The sequence below is a fragment of the Bombus vosnesenskii genome, unplaced genomic scaffold, assembly GCF_011952255.1.
Source record: "Bombus vosnesenskii isolate JDL3184/JDL3185 unplaced genomic scaffold, Bvos_JDL3184-5_v1.1 scf7180000016273, whole genome shotgun sequence".
Taxonomy (NCBI): domain Eukaryota; kingdom Metazoa; phylum Arthropoda; class Insecta; order Hymenoptera; family Apidae; genus Bombus; species Bombus vosnesenskii.
In genome coordinates, this window is record NW_022884342.1 from 279,960 (window position 1) to 299,266 (window position 19,307).

Sequence of the window (19,307 nt, forward strand, 5' to 3'; positions counted from 1 at the left end):
TGCATACAATTACACGGGGCTGTGCTTATGCATTTCGTGCGTAACGTTCGCTGTAGCCGGACTCCAGCGAAGCGAAATAGTCGCTGCGTCGATTTTTGGCTCGAGTTACGCGTTCCGTTCGAAGTATAGCAGATGGAGACGATACGGTGAGATTGAGAAGTCTGTCATTGATTTAGGTTTACATCTACCAATGTTCGTAACAATCTGTTTGTATTGGTAGGACAGGGAGATTCGTTTAGCTCAGGACAAGTTAACACTTTTACTGCCACGCCAAAATCACATGTTATATACCGGCTCTTGCTTAAATTCAGCATCTAACTTACCTACAAAGTATCTGTGAGAATACCCTGAAGATAATTTTAAGGCCATCAAATCAGGTTTGCGTGTCAATATCTATTTCTTATATTATGTATACGATGTTTTAAGCGACATCTAAACGAATTGAAGATAACTTTGCAATGACGTCGTATGCAGCGTTAGTAACGTTTCAAAATCTTCAGTAGCAATAGAAATAATTGAATTCTGAAATCACATGTTTCGCTGAGGACGCCACGGGGGAATTTTTATTATTCAAAGCATATAATGGCAAAATAATAATAAATTGATGATGTAAGACAACGTTCTCCCCCAATGGACCGTTTATCTTATTGGTGGTCACGGGTGACCACCGTGGCGCCTTGGTAACAGTTGAAAGCGACATATTATAACAAGACTTCGTTTATTTCAACAAACCATTCGCATTCGTTGTTTCGTCGCAAGCAAAACGTGCAGAATATATTGTTGAACGTGTAGAGATATTAGTAAACAGCATTTGCTCGTTCTATATATAACAGTAAGGTATGTTCACATTTCTAACCTCAATTATATGATTATAAAGCAGCATTTACGATTATTTTCTATGGTGTGTTTTTAAAGGAATGATTTCCTTTATAGGAATGATTTTTTAGTTTAGTTATAAGGCGAGTGAAGTTGAAAAATAATGTTATCCTAGTTCAGGTTGCCAGGAAAGCCTCCCATAGGACAGGTAATTTAAAACACACGGAAAGTCGACTCCTGTGCAGATGTTTTTTATGAGTATCATAGGCTGTAAAAGATTACGTTTAAAGTGGTCATGGAAAATCGTGTTTTTCGAGCGTTTCACCGTGTTTCCAGCTACTTCTCTACTTTCTAACGTTCCGTCCGTGAATGCGAAAGTCCTGAAGCTAAAAATTAATCACAGGACGTTGTCCAATTAATTACGCACTTTTTATCATCATCGAGTAAATTGTTTCATCGTCAAAGAAATTTCAACGTTTTATCAGAAACATAACAACGAGAAAGTTACTAGCCATTTCATCAACTTTCCATTAAAAATCATCAATGATTTTTTCTATTAATTAAATCTTAAGACTTTATGGTCTGAGTCACATATAACGCTTTAATTCCAATTATATGGTGTACAAATATAGAATTATTTTTATTCCACTTGATATTTAGCACAAATTCTATGATTCTTAGCTTTTTTTATTATTTCCTACTATTTTATTATAAATCTCGTATTCCGTTTGGCATCGTACGTACTCTACAATTTAAAATACTAAATTAAATTACAATTTGTTTCTATTTCTCCAACGTGTAAACGTAACGAGTATACGCGCTGATATTTGTGAATTTAGTTCATCTCAAGGAGAAAAGCAGAACATTCAAAAGTTGCGAAAGAAGCAAAGTATATTAATTGCAATATGGTTGGGTATCAGTGGACCGGATTGATATAAAAATTTTGTAATAAACGCAACCGGTAGCCACGGGTGGTTGCGTCGTCGCGTACATGTCGATGACTATCTCACGGACCGATGACGAACTGGGTAACTCGGTCAAACCCACCGGCTCCGCGGGGATTTACATACAAATTGAAGTGGCGCGCGAGAGAAGCATCGATCGCGCGCCAATGCGAATATGGTAATCGGCTGAAGCTGCAACGTTAGCCATCGATGAGTTCGGGAAACGTGCCCGGCAAATTGAATTAGGTGGGTCCCTTGTGTCACGAGACTCGTCGCGTCTTCCACATTGGTTCCCTTCCCGTTTGACCCGACGCGTCACGATCTTCCTTTCGATAGAAAATATCCTTCGTTCTTATGCGAAATGAGAGAAGGAATTGTTATAAATACAATTAGGAATACAAAGCACGGATTAATAATGCAGAAGGTATGGGAGTATAATAAAGTTCGATATGTTCATAGTAAATTGGAAAGTTTTATTAACGTTAGGTGTGATGAAACTTTCGAAGTATCCGAATATCACTATTTTTCTGAGTCTGTTAGATATCCGTTTCCGAAGGTTAGAAGTTGATGATGTCATAGATGCAACGGTTAGATTATTCTGAGGATAGAATTACACAGGTTAGAAATTTCATATCAAATATGTCTTTTTATAATTTATATATTTGTTCGAATGTTAATGCCATTTGAAAGATATTTGGCAAGAGGAGAAACATTTTTACGTATATTTCAGTATTTTTTTATATATTAGTTTGAATGTTAATGTCATTTGAAAGATATTTGGCAAGAGGAGAAACATTTTTACGTATATTTCAGTATTTTTTTAATGTATTTTTATGTATTTTTTATGTATTCATTTTATGAATTATTTCCTCCTGCGTTCTTTGCCATATTTTCAAATTGTATTTTCCTTTGGCCAGAAGAAGTTTTAAATGTAGAAAGAACGCGAAGGAATTGCTATCGTGTGCTATTCGTAATTTTTCATTCAGAATATTAACATCAAATAATCGTTGGTTAAAATGAAAGCAGTAGGATTGTATAAGCATTATTTACAGATAATACAATATGTACTACATTCTACATAAACAATATGAATATGTAGTGGTATATGAGTCGACGGAAGATTCGAATCGGGAGAGGCTTACAGTGTTGTGACCTGAAGTGGCAACGTTGTTTTGGCTCGCTAGGCTTAAAGGTAAACAAACTCCGAGCAAAACATCGTCTTCGTTACTTGTAATCGACACCGGAGATACGTTTACAATTTCTGTAATACCACCGATCGATACGAATAGACGAACGTACTCTCTAGGACGATCATCGTAACGAGTTTATATACAGTCGACTAGCGAGCGTAGAGTCGAACAGTAGCATTGAACGAGTTATGATTACGATCGGCACACACTATCTCGGTACTTGTATTTAAAATGATTTTAACATACACTGACTATTACAATTTTTTCACTCGTCTCTTTATTAAATTAACACGTATAATAAACCACCTCATTAGATAAAACGTTTTGCGTATTTTTGTTCAACTGACCTCTAGATGTCACGTTTAAAATTATTAATCTTTTGAGTGCTCACAATTATCGAAAAATCTAAAAGACCTGCATGCGCCATCTCTGTACTTGTATTTAAAACGATTTTAATATACACTGATTATTACGATTTTAAATTAACACGTATAATAAACCGCCTCATTAGATAAAACGTTTTGCGTATTTTCGTTCAATCCAAAGATTGATCTCTAAACGTTTAAAATTATCAATCTTTTGAGTGCTCACAATTGTCAAAAAACCTAAAAATCTAACATACCGGACGAAGAATACACAAGCAATTTTAACCACACAAATCAATAATTCTTCTTTAGACTTATAGTATATTTCAATGTTAGAAACAAGCACAAAAACATCGAAAACACCTTCATAACTCTATATATATCTCACAATCTCACCTATCGAACTGAACGATTCTTTATCTCTGAACCTGCATCGAATCTACCGGAAGCCTCGGTCCTTCGACCCTTCGATCCAATGCATCGACTATCGCTTGCGAATTTTTTCAAAAGCGGGACTCGATCCGCGATACCGGGGCGTCAAGACAAGTATCTGCGGACGTTATGGCTGGACAGGCGATCAAAAGCTTGTCCGGAAGGGGGCGCACATCTCATCGGCTGGCAAAAAGCACAAAAGGAGAAACTGGAGGTTCGAGAGCAGGATAAGCGGGTGTTCCCCGTAGCGTGCTGATACTCCACCGGTGGATCGGCGCAGATCGTCGAGTTTCGTTGGCCAGAGGAAGAGTTGCGCCTGGTGTCCGTCCGAGTCTCTGCATCTGTGGAGTGGAATGGACTCGGCGGAATGGGACGAGGACGGAGGCCGCATTAATAAAACATTAAGGTTTTGTAGACGATGTATCGATGTAGTGTTTATATTATCTTCTTTGATGTCGACATGTGAATTGGACAGATTTGTTATTCAGACTCCGTACATAAAAGTGGTGAAGTCTTGCTCCGCTCCGTTTGTGGACAGGGGACGCGGCCACGGACGGACAAACGGACGAACAAACGCGACGCGGACGGACGGACGGACAGACGGACGGGCTCTGCCTCCTTCGTCTCTGACTCTTTCTCTCTTCATGGTCCCTGCGTCGCCTGTCACTCAACCGATCGACCGCTGATGGAAGGAGAAAGGGCCGCGGGATCGAGGGCCGCCTTTCTGACTCGCCGCGGAAAAACTCACGCTGCCGATCGAGTTATCGAACTTTTCCAAACGCGGATCATCTTGCCGGTGTCTTAGCGGGAGCCTGTTAATGGCTTTCCGGCCACATCGTGCCGCTTTCGAGAATTGCGATACTTTTTCGCCATAGACGTCTGCCTTTCGCATCACAATCCTCTCGTTCGTCTGCTTCGATTTATGGCCCGCTGTTTCTATGACGAGTTGTCACGTAGTTATAATCATTTTACGACAACATTACAAGATTTTACCATTAACGCGTTCGGAATAAAATCTTATTCACGGCTTGTGCTTTGTTCTGTGTATTTTTGTACAATAACTCAGATATATTTTTATTATTTCACATGCTTCTATTATTTTTTTAATCTGTGGCAGCACTCGACACCAAATACCACCGGACGACACCAACTAGCGTCGAACGACGACAGCGCAGTGGTTAGCGCCTTAGATTACTAACGTTCGGGACGCGGGATCAAATCCCGGCGACCGTAGTTCGATTTTTATTTCACGATACAAAAATGAGAAGAAAAGCAGCAGTACCCCAGCAGCGACATCTTTACACCAGCAGCAGAACCTATCTCGGCTTCTATACACTAGCAACTGCAACTATCCAATCATAACACCTCAAATCGACTACTATAGTTACATACATCAATATAAATCCTAATTCGACTTAAAGCGTGACACGTGTGTGACGTTGAACATGTTGATCAAAGATGCCCTGATGGATACTCCAGTTTATCAAAACTATAGAAAGAAACCCGAGCTCCACGAATATAACGATCGCACGAAAGATGTCCATTTCTTGATACAAACTCGGTAACATCGAACAACGACTGTAACAGAATAATAACTCAAGTTCATTGCACGAGGCTATAGAAGGGCTAACGATTGGCGCTCGTCTGAAACAAACACCGGGCATTCCCTGTGGTTGCACGCGCGACGAGCACGTCTCCGCTTTATTCCCAAGGAACGTGCGGTATCGATACTCGTCCCTCTCGAGAGCTCTCCCGTCGTGTCCCCTACTCTGAACTCGGCACCGTGATCCCGAACCTTGACTCTTCATTAATCACCGCGCGGTATCAATGACTGACTGAGTGACTGACGCCAGCCCAGAGGTATTATATACCTACGGCGTTCCGCGCCAAACGCTTCACGCTTTCTGCTACGAGTTTTCCCGGAGACGAGGCTCGCTTACCCACCAAGAAAATCCTACCTCGAAATCTTGCGAATTTTCTACCGTTTCATGTAAACTGCTTTGCTTCTAGCGTTTAACGAACGCGAGGATTTCTTCAGGTTTTTACTAGCAAACATGGCGGCGAACAGCGTTTACGAACAGGATATCTGTAAGACGTTGTGACACATTTTATGGTGTTATAATTGCGGTATTTTTTAAAATGCTATTTGTCATAATTAATGGTTAGGAGAAATAATTTGAGGACTATTTGTGACAGAATCTAGACACTTGTTTATTATTAGATGTATTTTATTCTTTATAATCGTTTTATGAGATTAAATTGATTTGCAAAAGCCAACATACGATGATAAAACTGTTCTTTGTAATTATCAAATCTTGGAGAATTATACTGTTACTTGACAAACCCTCTGTCATTGAATTCCTTCATCGCCCTATTATGCCAAAATTCATACTCTGTTATTATCATATTTATGAGTAGCAGTATCACGAACATGTCTTGAAACAGTGAAAATCCGCTATTACCCGTTCCTCGACTAGACGAAGAGTGTAACGAACTCGTTAGACGAAGTTTCAATGTCGATAATCATCGACTATCAAATTACCAAAGTCCTTTACGACTTTCGATTGAACCATCAAAATGAGAGGTTGGTAGAAATGAAAATTCTACGTTTGCCAACGAACACTCTAGTTAATGACTATCATGGATTCATGGCTGTCCGCGTAAGACCGGCCACGGATCCAGCGGAACGGAAGGGATCGATAATTCGACGGCGCCATGCTCGTTTTATCCTTCGATCCGTGCGGTCTATCGTTACAATCTGGACAAGGAAAGTCACGATCGTCGAGTAGGCGAAACGTGCAGCCTGAGGAACCGGTGGTGGATCGAAACTTGCGCTGTCATCGTCGGTAGCATGGTCAAATCGTAGGATAAACAGAAAGAGAGAGAGAGAGATAGAAAGAGAGAGAGAGAGAGAGAGAAGCACTGCTCGAAGCATAGATCGTGACTTGCGTTCAGTCCTCTTGTCTCTTGTTGTCTCCTTGTTACCCGACTCCTGTCCGTTTCGGTAGTTTTTGAGGGTGTGAGGCTGCTTTATCACGCGCGACCTCCCGCTGTTGTCACGCGATCTTATCGCGCTACTCGAGCGGATTCGACCGCTCACGATCGCCGATCTCCACCAGTTTCTCGATCCTTGCCCTTCGAATTACGTCACTGTCGCACACAAGTGGTGCTCGTAGGTAGAAAATATTTTTTATCCAATTTATTGGACGAATGGTGGATATTGGACAAATAAAAGGAACAAGGCAGGTAGCCGAAAACGAAATTATTTTTCACCACCGATCGGATACGCCCGATTACTGTCATCGATACGATCTCTTATTAAAGAAGGCAATTATTCGGCTCGTTTCAATGTTAACGGGCAAACTATTATTTTCTGATGCCGTGAAATATAATCAGCCAGCCTTGTTACCGATAATTGCGGATAATTCACGAGCTCTCGGTAGATGGAACCGTTGTTCCGTACGATTGAAATGGAAACTCGTGAAACGTGTGGCCAATTAGAGAACGATCCATCTACACATACCGAACGTTATTATAGTCGAAGAAAAATGCGCGTGTACACGCGTGCACTGGGCCCGATAACCTTTGGGCTGGGCATCGCTCGATCTTTCGACTCGAATGTTATCGCGGCCTGGAATTTCAGCAACGGCTGGCCTCGTCCTATCGCCCGTAATTGTAAACATAATAATTATCGTTTTACGAGCTCGCCGTAATTAACACAATTTTTATGCGTTGCGTCGTGTTATTCCACCGATTAAAAGTAATTCAGGATTGCGTTATCGGACAGTTAAGTCGTTTGGTATCTCGTAATGCGCAACAATTATTGTTGCACTCGGAAAGTAGTTTTTTTCCTTAAGCGATTTTAATATTTTTCGTTAACCAAAATGTGCACAGTTCACGAGTAAATATGGCCGAAATTATTTATGTATTGGACCTTGAACGATTTCTTGCTTCTGTAATTATAGGTTATGATGGCTCTTAGAAGCCATAATTAGTAATGGTTTCGTGAATTTAATGTATCGGAATTATCAGGTAATGAATAACGATCGTATGTTTCTGTACGTCATATCATTTAATAATTACAATTTAAATTATATAATTATGCGACCTTACACGTACGGTGCTCTAGGTTACGTAGATGTATTAAGTAGGTATTTTTAGTTAGACTATTACGTATATTACATGGAATGAAGTAACATTTGAGTTGACGCTACACGAACGTAATACTTGAGCTTAATTTAAAGTGGAGAACGCATCCTTCGCACCTGACGAGTAAATAGGCTTCTTCTTCTTCTTCTTCTTCTTCTTCTTATTCGCTTCGTTGACCACTGTTTCTTTTCATCCTCGATTTCTACGGAGTCGGCGACGCGTGTTTACCGAACGACGCGGTCGACTTGAAGAAAGTAAAACGACGAACGTCGAAAAGACACGCGTTCCGCGTCTTCCATTCACGACGGATTCTTTTCCCTTAAAGAGCGCGAAAAACCGAACTCTGCATTCATAGGTACGGAACGTGTTGTGTACGACACGCGGCGTGAACAACAAAAAAAAAAAAATAATAATAATAATAATAACGAAACAAATAAAATACAATATTAACACTGGACCAAGTCATTAGCAACAGGCTCACTCTCAATAGAATAATAGCAATAATGTCAATAATTTCAATAATCATTGTAATAATATTAATAATAATAATAATAATTACTATTATAATCCTCACTATCTTTTTCTTTAAATATTCCTATATAAAGTACCAGGCGATAACGAAAGATTCTGCAACATAGGAAATATGCTTCGATTCGTTCTTCGAACAACTTGTATCCTGCATCTGTGCCAGATATCACAAACAATTACGTTCCACGAAGCACGGATACATCATTTTTTGTCGCTTATCGACTGCAAAAGAACTGGAGGAATCGGCTCGTTCGTTAACGCCTCGTACGATAATAACGTCGTTCAATATTGTGTTGCCATATATTCAATAGCTATGTACAATTCAACATTATAGCCTACACTTACATCTCTCTTTCCGCCTTGTTCGTTTTCACCTTACATTTCTAATCTTTTTCTCTCTCGCTCTCGCTCTCTCTCACTCACTCTCTTGCTCTCTCTCTCTCTCTCTCTAAATATCGATAATATATACTTTTTTAGATCCCTGTATTCTTCCGAATTTGCTTCGCATAAAGTTACGCAGTTCACGACATCTTACTAAGCACGGAGCGACTGCTAGCTGTTTATCTTATTTTTTTTCTCGTTTAATTATAGCTTTTCTTTTTTCCATGTCTTCGTATCACAAGATAAACCAATTAACGCGAGCGCGCGAACGCGCGCGCACCACGACCGCGAACACATTATCTAAATTCATTTATACACCTGCCGTTTTGTTCGATTAAGTAGAGGAATCTTTCTATTCCACTTCCTCTTTCTTTTCACTCTCTTCCTTAATGGACAATTGCTCGTTTTTCGTCGGTTCGTCCGTTTTACTGTACAAACTCCGCTTCATTCGCTCGTATTGCACGCGGCGTCGCGTCGCTATGCGCAGTTGCGACCGCGCAGGCAAACGGCAAACGCATGCGCGGACACGAACGTGTTTATCTCACATATGTACGTGTGAACAGCTGATTTGGAAATCTCTGTTACCTCTAGACGAAAAGTTGTACATTCTTTAATTCTTGTACAATTTCCAACAATATTGTATCGTATGTATAATGCACCGAACATTTGCAACTATTATAAAGAACGACGCGACGCGAGAATTCTGCGAGTGCAACGAGACTCGACTTCGTACGGTTCCGTATCGAAATTGTGTTGCTCTGGTTGAATCGCACGCGTACTACGCCTAAAGTTATCGTCGTAAAAAAGAACAGTTCATATTGTAATTCGTTCTGAAACGACGATCGTTAGCTGCCATAGAAAAACACGGACCGCGGTATTTACAGAGAGCTTGCTTATCTTCGGCTGCTCACCGATTTCTTCTTAATGTTCTATCGAAAATTCAAAACCCATCGAGTGTTACCTTCGACAACTTGGCTGTGTTCGATGAAGACATAGGAAATAAAGAAATATATATTTAAAAAAAACACGGCAGAAAAGAGAAAAATAAGAGGAACATGGAATATCGTGTGAAACAAGTGACTTGGTGTATTAGATGTGTACATTTAGAATGTTGTAAATTGTAGAGGAAAGCAGTGATACTTTTCCGATCGATTTGGCTTAACGAACTGCGGTATAGCAAACGAGGTTCGCGGTGGCGCGATACAACAGCTTGTTCTTAACTATCGGCTGTTCTTACTCGCTATAAAGTTAACATGCGCTTTGTCGCATCGATTTGGCGACTTATCTCGTGTCGACCGAGCGGACTTCGAAAATTGTCAGCAGCCTCTATCGAAAAACGGCAGAGAATAGACTCGAGTATTAATAGGCACCTTACGTACTATGAAGTAGAGACTTTAACGTGCACATAGAAACTGCGCGGTACGCCGATGGAGACTGCGTGGTCCGCGAATCTCCATCGACGAACGCGCCCTCGCAGAGAGACAGATTTCGAGAACGAGCGAAAGAACAGAAAGAGAAGAGAGGAAGTGGAAGAAGAAACGAGAAGTTAAGTAAGTACATCAGCGCATCCTCTGTTTTCCTTTCTTTTTCTTTTTTAGTTTCTCCTTCGTATTCGGAATATAGGGAACGATGTGCATAGGTTGGATACAGGGGCCAAGGGGTGGGGAGGAGGGGGGTTTGGATAGATCCAGAGGTGCGGAACAGTGCGCAGCCAGACAAGATAATTAATTAATTAGTCGCTCAATTAATTAATTTCTTAGACCGCTAATTTCTAAGCCTTAAAAACTACTGATGCGGTTTTATCTCACCCGCTGAGGTGGCTCCTCGTCCGCGTTCAGCATCGGTACGTTTGTAATCCAGCCGCGGCGAGAGCCCCTCGGAGCGCGTCCAGTCCATTTAATCGGGCGCACGGCGTGCTTTGCAGAAAATTTTTGGCTTCCCTTCAACTTCAAATAGTTGTATTGTGACGGAGTATCTTATGGATGGACACAGGCACAGACCGACGGACCGTCAAATTCCAATCGATCGTGTATGGAAAAGGTAGCATAAAATACGGTAAAACCACGATGAATTTCAGGAAGTTTCGTTTCTTAAAGTTTGAACACGTCGGGTCGAGGTTCCTCGTGATAAAAACTCTAAAACCCTTTCTCGTCTGAACGCAACGCGTGTAGTACTCGAATACCAGCAAAAAGACGATGAGAGAAGACGACGGAAAGGCCGGGTAGGGGAAGAAGAGGGAGAGGGATAAGAATAAAAAGAACGAGAGGAGTAGAAATTCTGCTTGACGAGTGACAATCCGTCGAGGCATCGGTGGCCTGTGTCAGACCTCGTCGGGTCTCACCACGTGTCCTACTGGAAGTGAAGTGTCCCGGGCCGCCAGGTCACGCGAGACTTGCTATAGTCTTTGGTGACGGCGACCGAGCCGAGAACAGGAAAAAAGCCTTTTAGAAGTTCTGCTCGCCGTACATCCCGGGGAACCGGACAGCGTGTGCTCCGAGCTCGGCGGGCGAGAACTCGTCCTATGTGGCCAAATGAGCGAACTGGCCTGGGTGGGGCGCGAACTGGTAAGGGTGGCCATACGGCGACATGTGGTACGGAACAATGTTCATGCTCGCCATCTTATGCTCCTTTTTCCACTTCATCCGCCGATTCTGGAACCAGATCTTGATTTGACGTTCCGTCAGGCAAAGGGCATGCGCGATCTCGATGCGACGCCGCCTCGTCAGGTAGCGGTTGAAGTGGAACTCCTTCTCCAGCTCCAGCGTTTGGTACCTGGTGTACGACGTCCTCTGTCGTTTCACCTCGCCATTCGCGTTCACCGTGCCTGCCAAACAAATATATCAATCTGTTATTACATGATCCTTATATGTAGCTAGTGATTTTGTGGAAATTTGAGGATCTTCCTAAATAAACAAGGGTCTTCCTAAATAAAGAAGGGTCCTCCAAGCTATTTTCAAGGCTGAGCTTCGATTATGTTACCTACGATCAGTGATCATTGGGTGGAACGACCATGAGCGGCAATCAACTGACACCACTTTCGATCGACTTAGCTTAAACAGGTTGCATAGAATTATCAGCTAAAGGCAATCTTCTAGGCATGTTTCTATCAAATTGACCTATCGAATTGAGAATGTGTCATAACACAAGTCGAGGAGAAGGCGACAAGATCCGCGATCATCCAATGTATCGAAGCGTTACGCACGAACGATGCAGAAAGAAGGGACAGGGGCAAGAGGATGAAACGCGTACGATGCATAATAGCTGGGCTGAACGCGTGTAACGCTTCACGACTTGGTTAATTATTTCAACGAGTCGCGGCTAATACATGGACCGTGGCTACCGGATCGCGAACTGGTCACTTGGCAGCTGTTTTACCTATTTGCTCAGCACGCCCGAGCCATAAATAATTTTGCAACGCTGTTATTACGATACTCCGCCTATTACACCTATCCTCTGTGCGTTGCAAAAGACTCGGTAATGAATAGCTCGGGCAACGAGCATCAGGAGAAATCTCGAGGTCGCCTTTAAATACCAATAACCTGTTACTTCTGCTTTTCCAGCCACGCAATCAGCGGCTCGCGGCTACGCTCGCCGATTTACTGCTAACATTTTAATATCCCAATTACAATAACGCTCGATACTCTCATTATGAAATCGGTGAATCATGTGTCGTTGATCGCGTAATCTTATCGATTCAGGAAGCCTGATCGATGCAATTTGCAGCTCACGATTCCTGTCGTTTAATATACATCTGGTCGTTAGATTTCTGTCTGATAAGGTTGATTTACAAGGTGACCGAGGAGAACTAGAACCGATGCAAGATAATAGAATTCACTTACAAGCTGCTGCAATTTCTACCTGTTCTCTTTTTATTAAAAGCCATATCGATGGTTTTGGATCAGCGAATCGAGCAGGTGCTAAGCGGATCGAAACTGGAACCCCATTCCCTCGCGATCATCGTAGATCCATGTGAATGCGGATATTAAAGAATCGGCTCATTTACAGCGATAATGAGCGGGCTATTAATAGCACTGTGCAAGGGAGAGCTCGGCTCTCTCAGGGACGGCGATGTAGCTAGACTATTGCATGGTGACGTGCGCGAAAAGCAGGCTTTCCAAGCGGTGGGAAAGCGCGTGAAATGTGGTGTCCTAAGAGGATCTTAATTTACGTGAAACGATCGTAAAAAATTCCAGGTCGATGTTGATCGTTTAAAAATTTTCTACGATCTTTTCTAAGCCTAAATAAAAATTGAAAGATTAATTGAAAATTGAAGCCGACCACCTCGCAAAACCTGTGACTTTCATCGGGCAGAATTCTCGCAGAAAATAAATGCTGTTCGCGTGGAAACTCGTTGGCGGGGAAATCAGCTTGCTTTTGGAGATTCCAGAGGAAGGTTTCCAGTGACGCACCTCCTGTCCAGCGAAGCTTAATGACCGCACCTTTCGAGCCGCGTGTTATCACTTTCCTCCCGATGTAGCACGTCGTCGAGCTGACTTTTTAATAAATAGTGGCCCGACTGGAGAGAACCCGCATATCGTTTATCCAGCGCGCACCTAGCCGTTTTGTAACGGCCAAACGGAATTCCTTTTTCTGGCTGGCTCATTATTATACGACAGTCGAACGCGCGAACTATAAAGCCGGCACGCGTACCGACGTCACCGAACGGGGCACCGAGGGACACTCAGCGTGCTCCTCCCGTAGATCCTCGCTGTGGATCCTTTGCGGTGATTAATTGCCAGCCATGTCCCGCTGACGTCGATACGCCCTATGGCGCTGCGTGGAGACAATCCGCTTGGCCATCCGCACGCTCGAAATATCCTCACGCGAGTAGTTCGATACTGTGTCATGTTAACTCCACGGTCATTGGTATGTTAGTTTGTATTATAAAATGGCAATAGTTTCAGGGCAGCAGAATTGGTAAGAGTTTAATTCGTTTGGGTAAAATGTAAGTGGAACAGATTCAAATGAACAGGTTTTTAGGGTACGTTTTTGGTCAGAATTTTTAATTAGGATTGAGAAACTGGAGAAATTTTTGGGAAAAGGGTTTAGTGAAATTTGACAGTTTTTAAATATTAGCAAGTCTAAATTATTAATTATATGCAAATTTCAAGTTATACGGGGTGGTTGGTAACTGGCGGTACAAGCGCAAAGGGGGTGATTCTAGGCGAAAAAAGAAGTCGAAAATATAGAATAAACATTTTTCGTTTGAAGCTTTGTTTTCGAGAAAATCCACTTTGAATATTCGGTCGGTACGCCTGCACTTTATCGCGTCTCGTTATAACGCATCTCACTGTGGATCGTTGTCTCGATGGAAAAATTAAAAACAAAATTCTTATTCTATATTTTCGACTTTTTTTCGCGTAGAATCACCCCCTCCCCCTTCCGCTGGTACCATCAGTTACCAACCACCCTGTATACAAAATGGCAATAGTTTGAGGGCAGCAGAATTGGGAAGAATTTAACAAGTTTGGGTAAAATGTAAATAAAATAGATTCAAATGAAGAGGTTTTTAGAGTACGTTTTTGGTCAGAATTTTTAATTAGAATTGAGAAACTGCAGAAATTTTTGGAAGAAAAGCTTAGGGGATTACATAAATTGTTTTGACAGTTTTTAAATATTAGCAAATCTAAATTGTTAATTATATGCAAATTTTAAATTATATTCAAAATGACAATAGTTTGAGGGCAGCAGAATTGGAAGATTTAATAAGTTTGGGTAAAATGTAAATAAAATAGATTCAAATGAAGAGGTTTTTAGAGTACGTTTTTGGTCAGAATTTTTAATTAGAATTGAGAAACAAATTTTAAATTGTTTTGACAGTTTTTAAATATTAGCAAATCTAAATTGTTAATTATATGCAAATTTTAAATTATATTCAAAATGACAATAGTTTGAGGGCAGCAGAATTGGTAAGAGTTTAATAAGTTTGGGTAAAATGTAAATAAAATAGATTCAAATGAAGAGGTTTTTAGAGTACGTTTTTGGTCAGAATTTTTAATTAGAATTGAGAAACTGGAGAAATTTTTGGAAAAAGGGTTTAGGGAAGTAGGTAAATTGCTTTGACAGTTTTTAAATATTAGCAAATCTAAATTGTTAATTATATGCAAATTTTAAATTATATTCAAAGTGGCAAACGTTCAGATCAAGTAGACAGTGGATGTATTTTTCAGTCATTCAGTGATGCTTCAAAATTATTAAAAGTAATATTCTTCTAATGGTTGCTACATAAATTTTACAAAAATTCAAATATTCAACTAGAAAATAGATCATTTGTCTCCTTCCCAATTAATCAGAATAAAGGAAATATATGCAGAATAAATGTGAAGAAAAAATAAATAAATAACTATGAATAATAAATATGATAAACATAAATACGCGAGATGGACTTGGAAGTAAGAAGAAGCAACAGCCAAAAAGCGGAGGCGGCGATTAGCTAAAGAAGAGAAATATTCTTCCAATGGTTGCTAGATAAATTTCATAAAAATTCCAATTCCCAATTAATCAGAATAAAAGAAATGTGTGGAGAATAAATGTGAAGAAAAAATAAGATAACAAAAATAATAATAAATAATAATAAAAATAATAAAGATAAAAATAAAATAATAAATGTGAAGTAAAATAAATAACTATGAATAATAAATATGATAAACATAAAGAAGAAGCAACAGCCAGAAGACGGGGGCGGAGATTACTGATGGTGACGATGCACGGGAGATTTGGAAATTAAATGCGGGGGTGGAGTTGTACCGATCGGATGGTAGCGTTGAAAGCGATTGCAAATTGAAAGTAGTTGATTCGACGCCGAAGATTCGAAAGCCGATAATCACCGCATTCAGAATCTGTTACAAGCATAGTGATTAGTTGTTATTTCTGGTGTATCAATCTACTTGCAAATCAGCCTATATGTCATAAAATCGTTGAATATATGTTGGCATCTATTGTTCAATGTTATTTCAAAAAATATTCTTATCCGATCTCTAACATTAAAGCGAATGAATAACAACAAAAGAATTCTCTACCTGATGTATCTTAAAGAAATAACCTTGAACAAGTCAAATTCCGCGCTCTCTAATCCCTAATCTAACAATGCTGTTAAATGCTATTCAATGAATACGAACTTTCCCTTCATGTCCTTGTACCACATTGTCTCTGTTAAACAACGAAACGAACGCGACATATCATCCACTGTGTCCTCTAACTCGGTCGCATTCTCTGAATAATTTTACACCCAATCGCATCTTCTTACTTTTTACGAATTTTTAAATGCACGAAACGATCACTGTCGATATCCATAATTTTCCATCTTTTAATCGTGCGTTGGTGTTTCTAAAAATATCACAAATTTCTTAGTTTATCACGAAATTTGAAGAATACAATAAGGTTAGGTATCCCACACAACAAACAATATCGGCCAATATAAACAGTCGGTAACGTCTATAAAAACGTCGGTAAAAAAGCGCGATTGAAAAGTAACGTGGAAAAAAGAACGTGGTTGTGTCGATCGAATAATAAAATCACGGTTCATCGCGTGCGGCATAAACGCGTATCAAACTATTAGCCAGAGAACAAGCTGTGCCTAGGCTCTGTCATCGAGAAGGACACCGGTCGGATGCTTTTTCTAAATCCTCCGCCACCGATGATTAATGACTCGTCCGCGCGTTTCGTCCACGTCGCATCGGGCCAATGCTGTGAAAGAATGCCACGACCAAGGATTTGCAACAACAGAGCCCTCTCGCAATAACTCTGACGCGAGCGTGCACACGCGTACGAGCCCGAAAGAGAGAGAGAGAGAGAAGAGAGAGAGGGAGAGTAAGGACCGCCTTTTGAATAATCCGTGAATGCGTCCGCGGATTCGTATTCGGCCACGGGTTCGTTCAACCGGCGGAACAAAGAGAGCTGGATAATGATCCATTATCAGTCGGTGATAAAGATACGGCGGCGAACTGGCGCGATCCACCGTGACTGGAATACACGGGGCTAAAACTTTCTTTCTTTTCCCGCACGACGCGATGATTAATCGCTAGCCGCGTCTTGTCAACGTCGATGCACCGGCCTGTGTGACGGAAGAATGCGGGTCCCGGTGAAAGTCGAGCCTCGTTTCGTTTGTTTCGGACTCGCGATCGACCGTCCTTCCTTCCTTTTGGAACAAGCAAAACTGTTGTAATATTGTCTGCCGGACAGTAATCTATTTTTTTTCAGTCCTTTTAGTGCTCTTTCACACGCTTTGAACAAGAAAATTTGGTTAGAACGCATGAACGATTGAACGCATTCTTCTGTTTTATGTGCAAATTTGAATTACCTGATTGGCAATGTACACGCTATTCTTTAAATTCCAGTGTATGAATGATAGAGGATTTTCGTAATTTCTATACAGATATAAAGATGATTTTATTGTTATTAAATAGGTTTTAGCCATGTACAGCTATATGAATACGCCGGATACACTGAGATAACTAACACGTAGCGAACGCCAAAACAAAAGAGCGTCGTTAGAAGTCATGCCAACCTTGCATGTAGGAAGTGATCATACCAACCTAATATTTTCCTCGACATTTATGCGACAAATTGTAAATTTCTATTTATTCCTTGAAACTTCCTCCCATTCGCTGTATATATTGAGATATGTATAATTGTATGTGCTAGACTAGGTTAGCTGCGTAGTAGTAATACTCGTATGTGAATATCAGTGTGTGGAAGTATATGTATGCGTCTCCAAAACAAAGGAATGTAAACTGTTCAGTCGGTCAACAGTCGGATATGGAAGAAAGTGCAGAGACGCGTGCATAAGTGTGCATCGATGAATATCTTTGAAATCGTTTATCAAATAAGTATATAACTATTGTAATATAAATTCTAAGTGTAAATTTAGCGTTCCTATACCATTATTTCGGCGATTAAGATCCAAAATTCTCAACCGTATAGATCAGCTTTTATCGCTCTTTGATTTACCTCGGACGAGGAGATTTGAATTGAACAATCGTGTCCTTTTGACAGATGTTTTATTTACGTAGAATTTGAAACGTTTATAGCACAGCGATCTTCCATTCCGATTCAAATTCTATATACGAATTGTGTAAAACGTGCATTTACTATTCGAAATCTTGCTCCATTTGTCATATATAGCCGACTGTCGGTCCTCGAGAGACACTTGGTCCACGCGAACGTAAACACGTAAATCATTTTATTCCACGACAAGCAAGACAAAGAAGGCGAGCGAAAAAGCACGAGACTAGCTTTTCCTCGTAACATTATCTCGAACACCGAAAATAACCGGCGAAATTAAGCTGGTCGCTGGATCACACGACGATAATTGAACGGGTGTGGGCGTGAGACACGACATCTCCGATCGGGTTTCCCTAGCGAAAGAATAAATCTGTTCGCTGGGCGGACGAAGAATCGCGATCAGTTCAACGAACGGAAAGGCGGCAAGCAATTAACGACACGCGTGCCTGTTGTTTTTCTTTTCCTTCTAGGTGAGCAAGGTATCACGGTAATTAGAGAAAAACTGGCTGGCGCGAATCGCCGTGGAACAACGTTTTATTAAGCGTTTGTTACGAGAGCGTGTTACTATTAATGGAGGCCAGATCGGATCTCTCGAACGCGAATGAATCGGCGAAAAAATCTCCGCTAACTACTGGCAATCAATCTTTCTCTGCAATTGCCTTCGCTCTGAATAGTGCATTAAGCGTTTTACTTCTTTGCATTCGCGCTGTATTATTAAAATTCTCTTTCTTTCTTTCTCTCTTTTCCCTTCTTCCTTTCTCTCTTTCTTCCGAACGAAAGTGTGTTTCTGGTCAGATCCTATGTGTTAAATATTTGAGGTGTAAGTGTTAGTAGTTGTTGAGATAAGTTCTGCTGCTGGTGTAGATGTCGCTGCTGGGCTACTGCTGCTTTTTGTCTCATTTTTGTATCCTAACGTTCGTAACCTCAGGCGATAACCACTGCGCTGTCGTCGTTCGACACTAGTTGGTGTCGAATTCCGCTACATATTAATTAACGGTTTTTTCAGTTTTATCGAAATTCAAATATAAAATATTATACGCATTTTTTTCCCTTTCTCAATAAAATTAAGGATAGGGGCTTGTACAACTTTAATTATGTTTGTATCGTTTCTATCGTTACCCATCGAGCATGTTATGACAAAATATACGGACCGTCAACGATGTGTGTCTTACCACTCGCAGCAGCTGCAAGCGTTCGCTTTTGTGTTACGCTAGACGTCCGGATAGCTCAACATAAACAAAAGAAAAGGGGAGGAAGCAGCGATGAAACGTGCTAGTGCAAGAAGAGGATCGTAATTCTCACCAATTTGCAATGGGTGTTGGTAATTATAGGAATTGCAGCTGTTAGCATAATACCACATTGATAGCAAATATCAAGAGTTACAAACGATCATGTTTTTATGTTCCTTTTTTAAATTTCTTAGATTCTCCAATCAAGAGGAAGAATATATGAAAATAAAATACAATTAAAGGTGTTATTCACAATCGTCTAGCAAAGAC

The 19,307-nt window shown here is 40.7% G+C and overlaps 1 protein-coding gene across 1 annotated transcript in view; it reads right to left on the reverse strand.

Annotated features, from left to right (window-relative positions):
* Positions 1–7,798: 7,798 nt before the first annotated feature.
* Positions 7,799–19,307, reverse strand: part of LOC117242283 (homeotic protein Sex combs reduced) — a 48,269-nt gene continuing 36,760 nt past the window's right edge. The window contains exon 2 of the mRNA XM_033508823.1: positions 7,799–11,629. Within this exon, the coding sequence (XP_033364714.1) occupies positions 11,325–11,629 (305 nt within the window). The 3' untranslated portion in view covers positions 7,799–11,324. The remainder of the gene's footprint in view (positions 11,630–19,307) is intronic.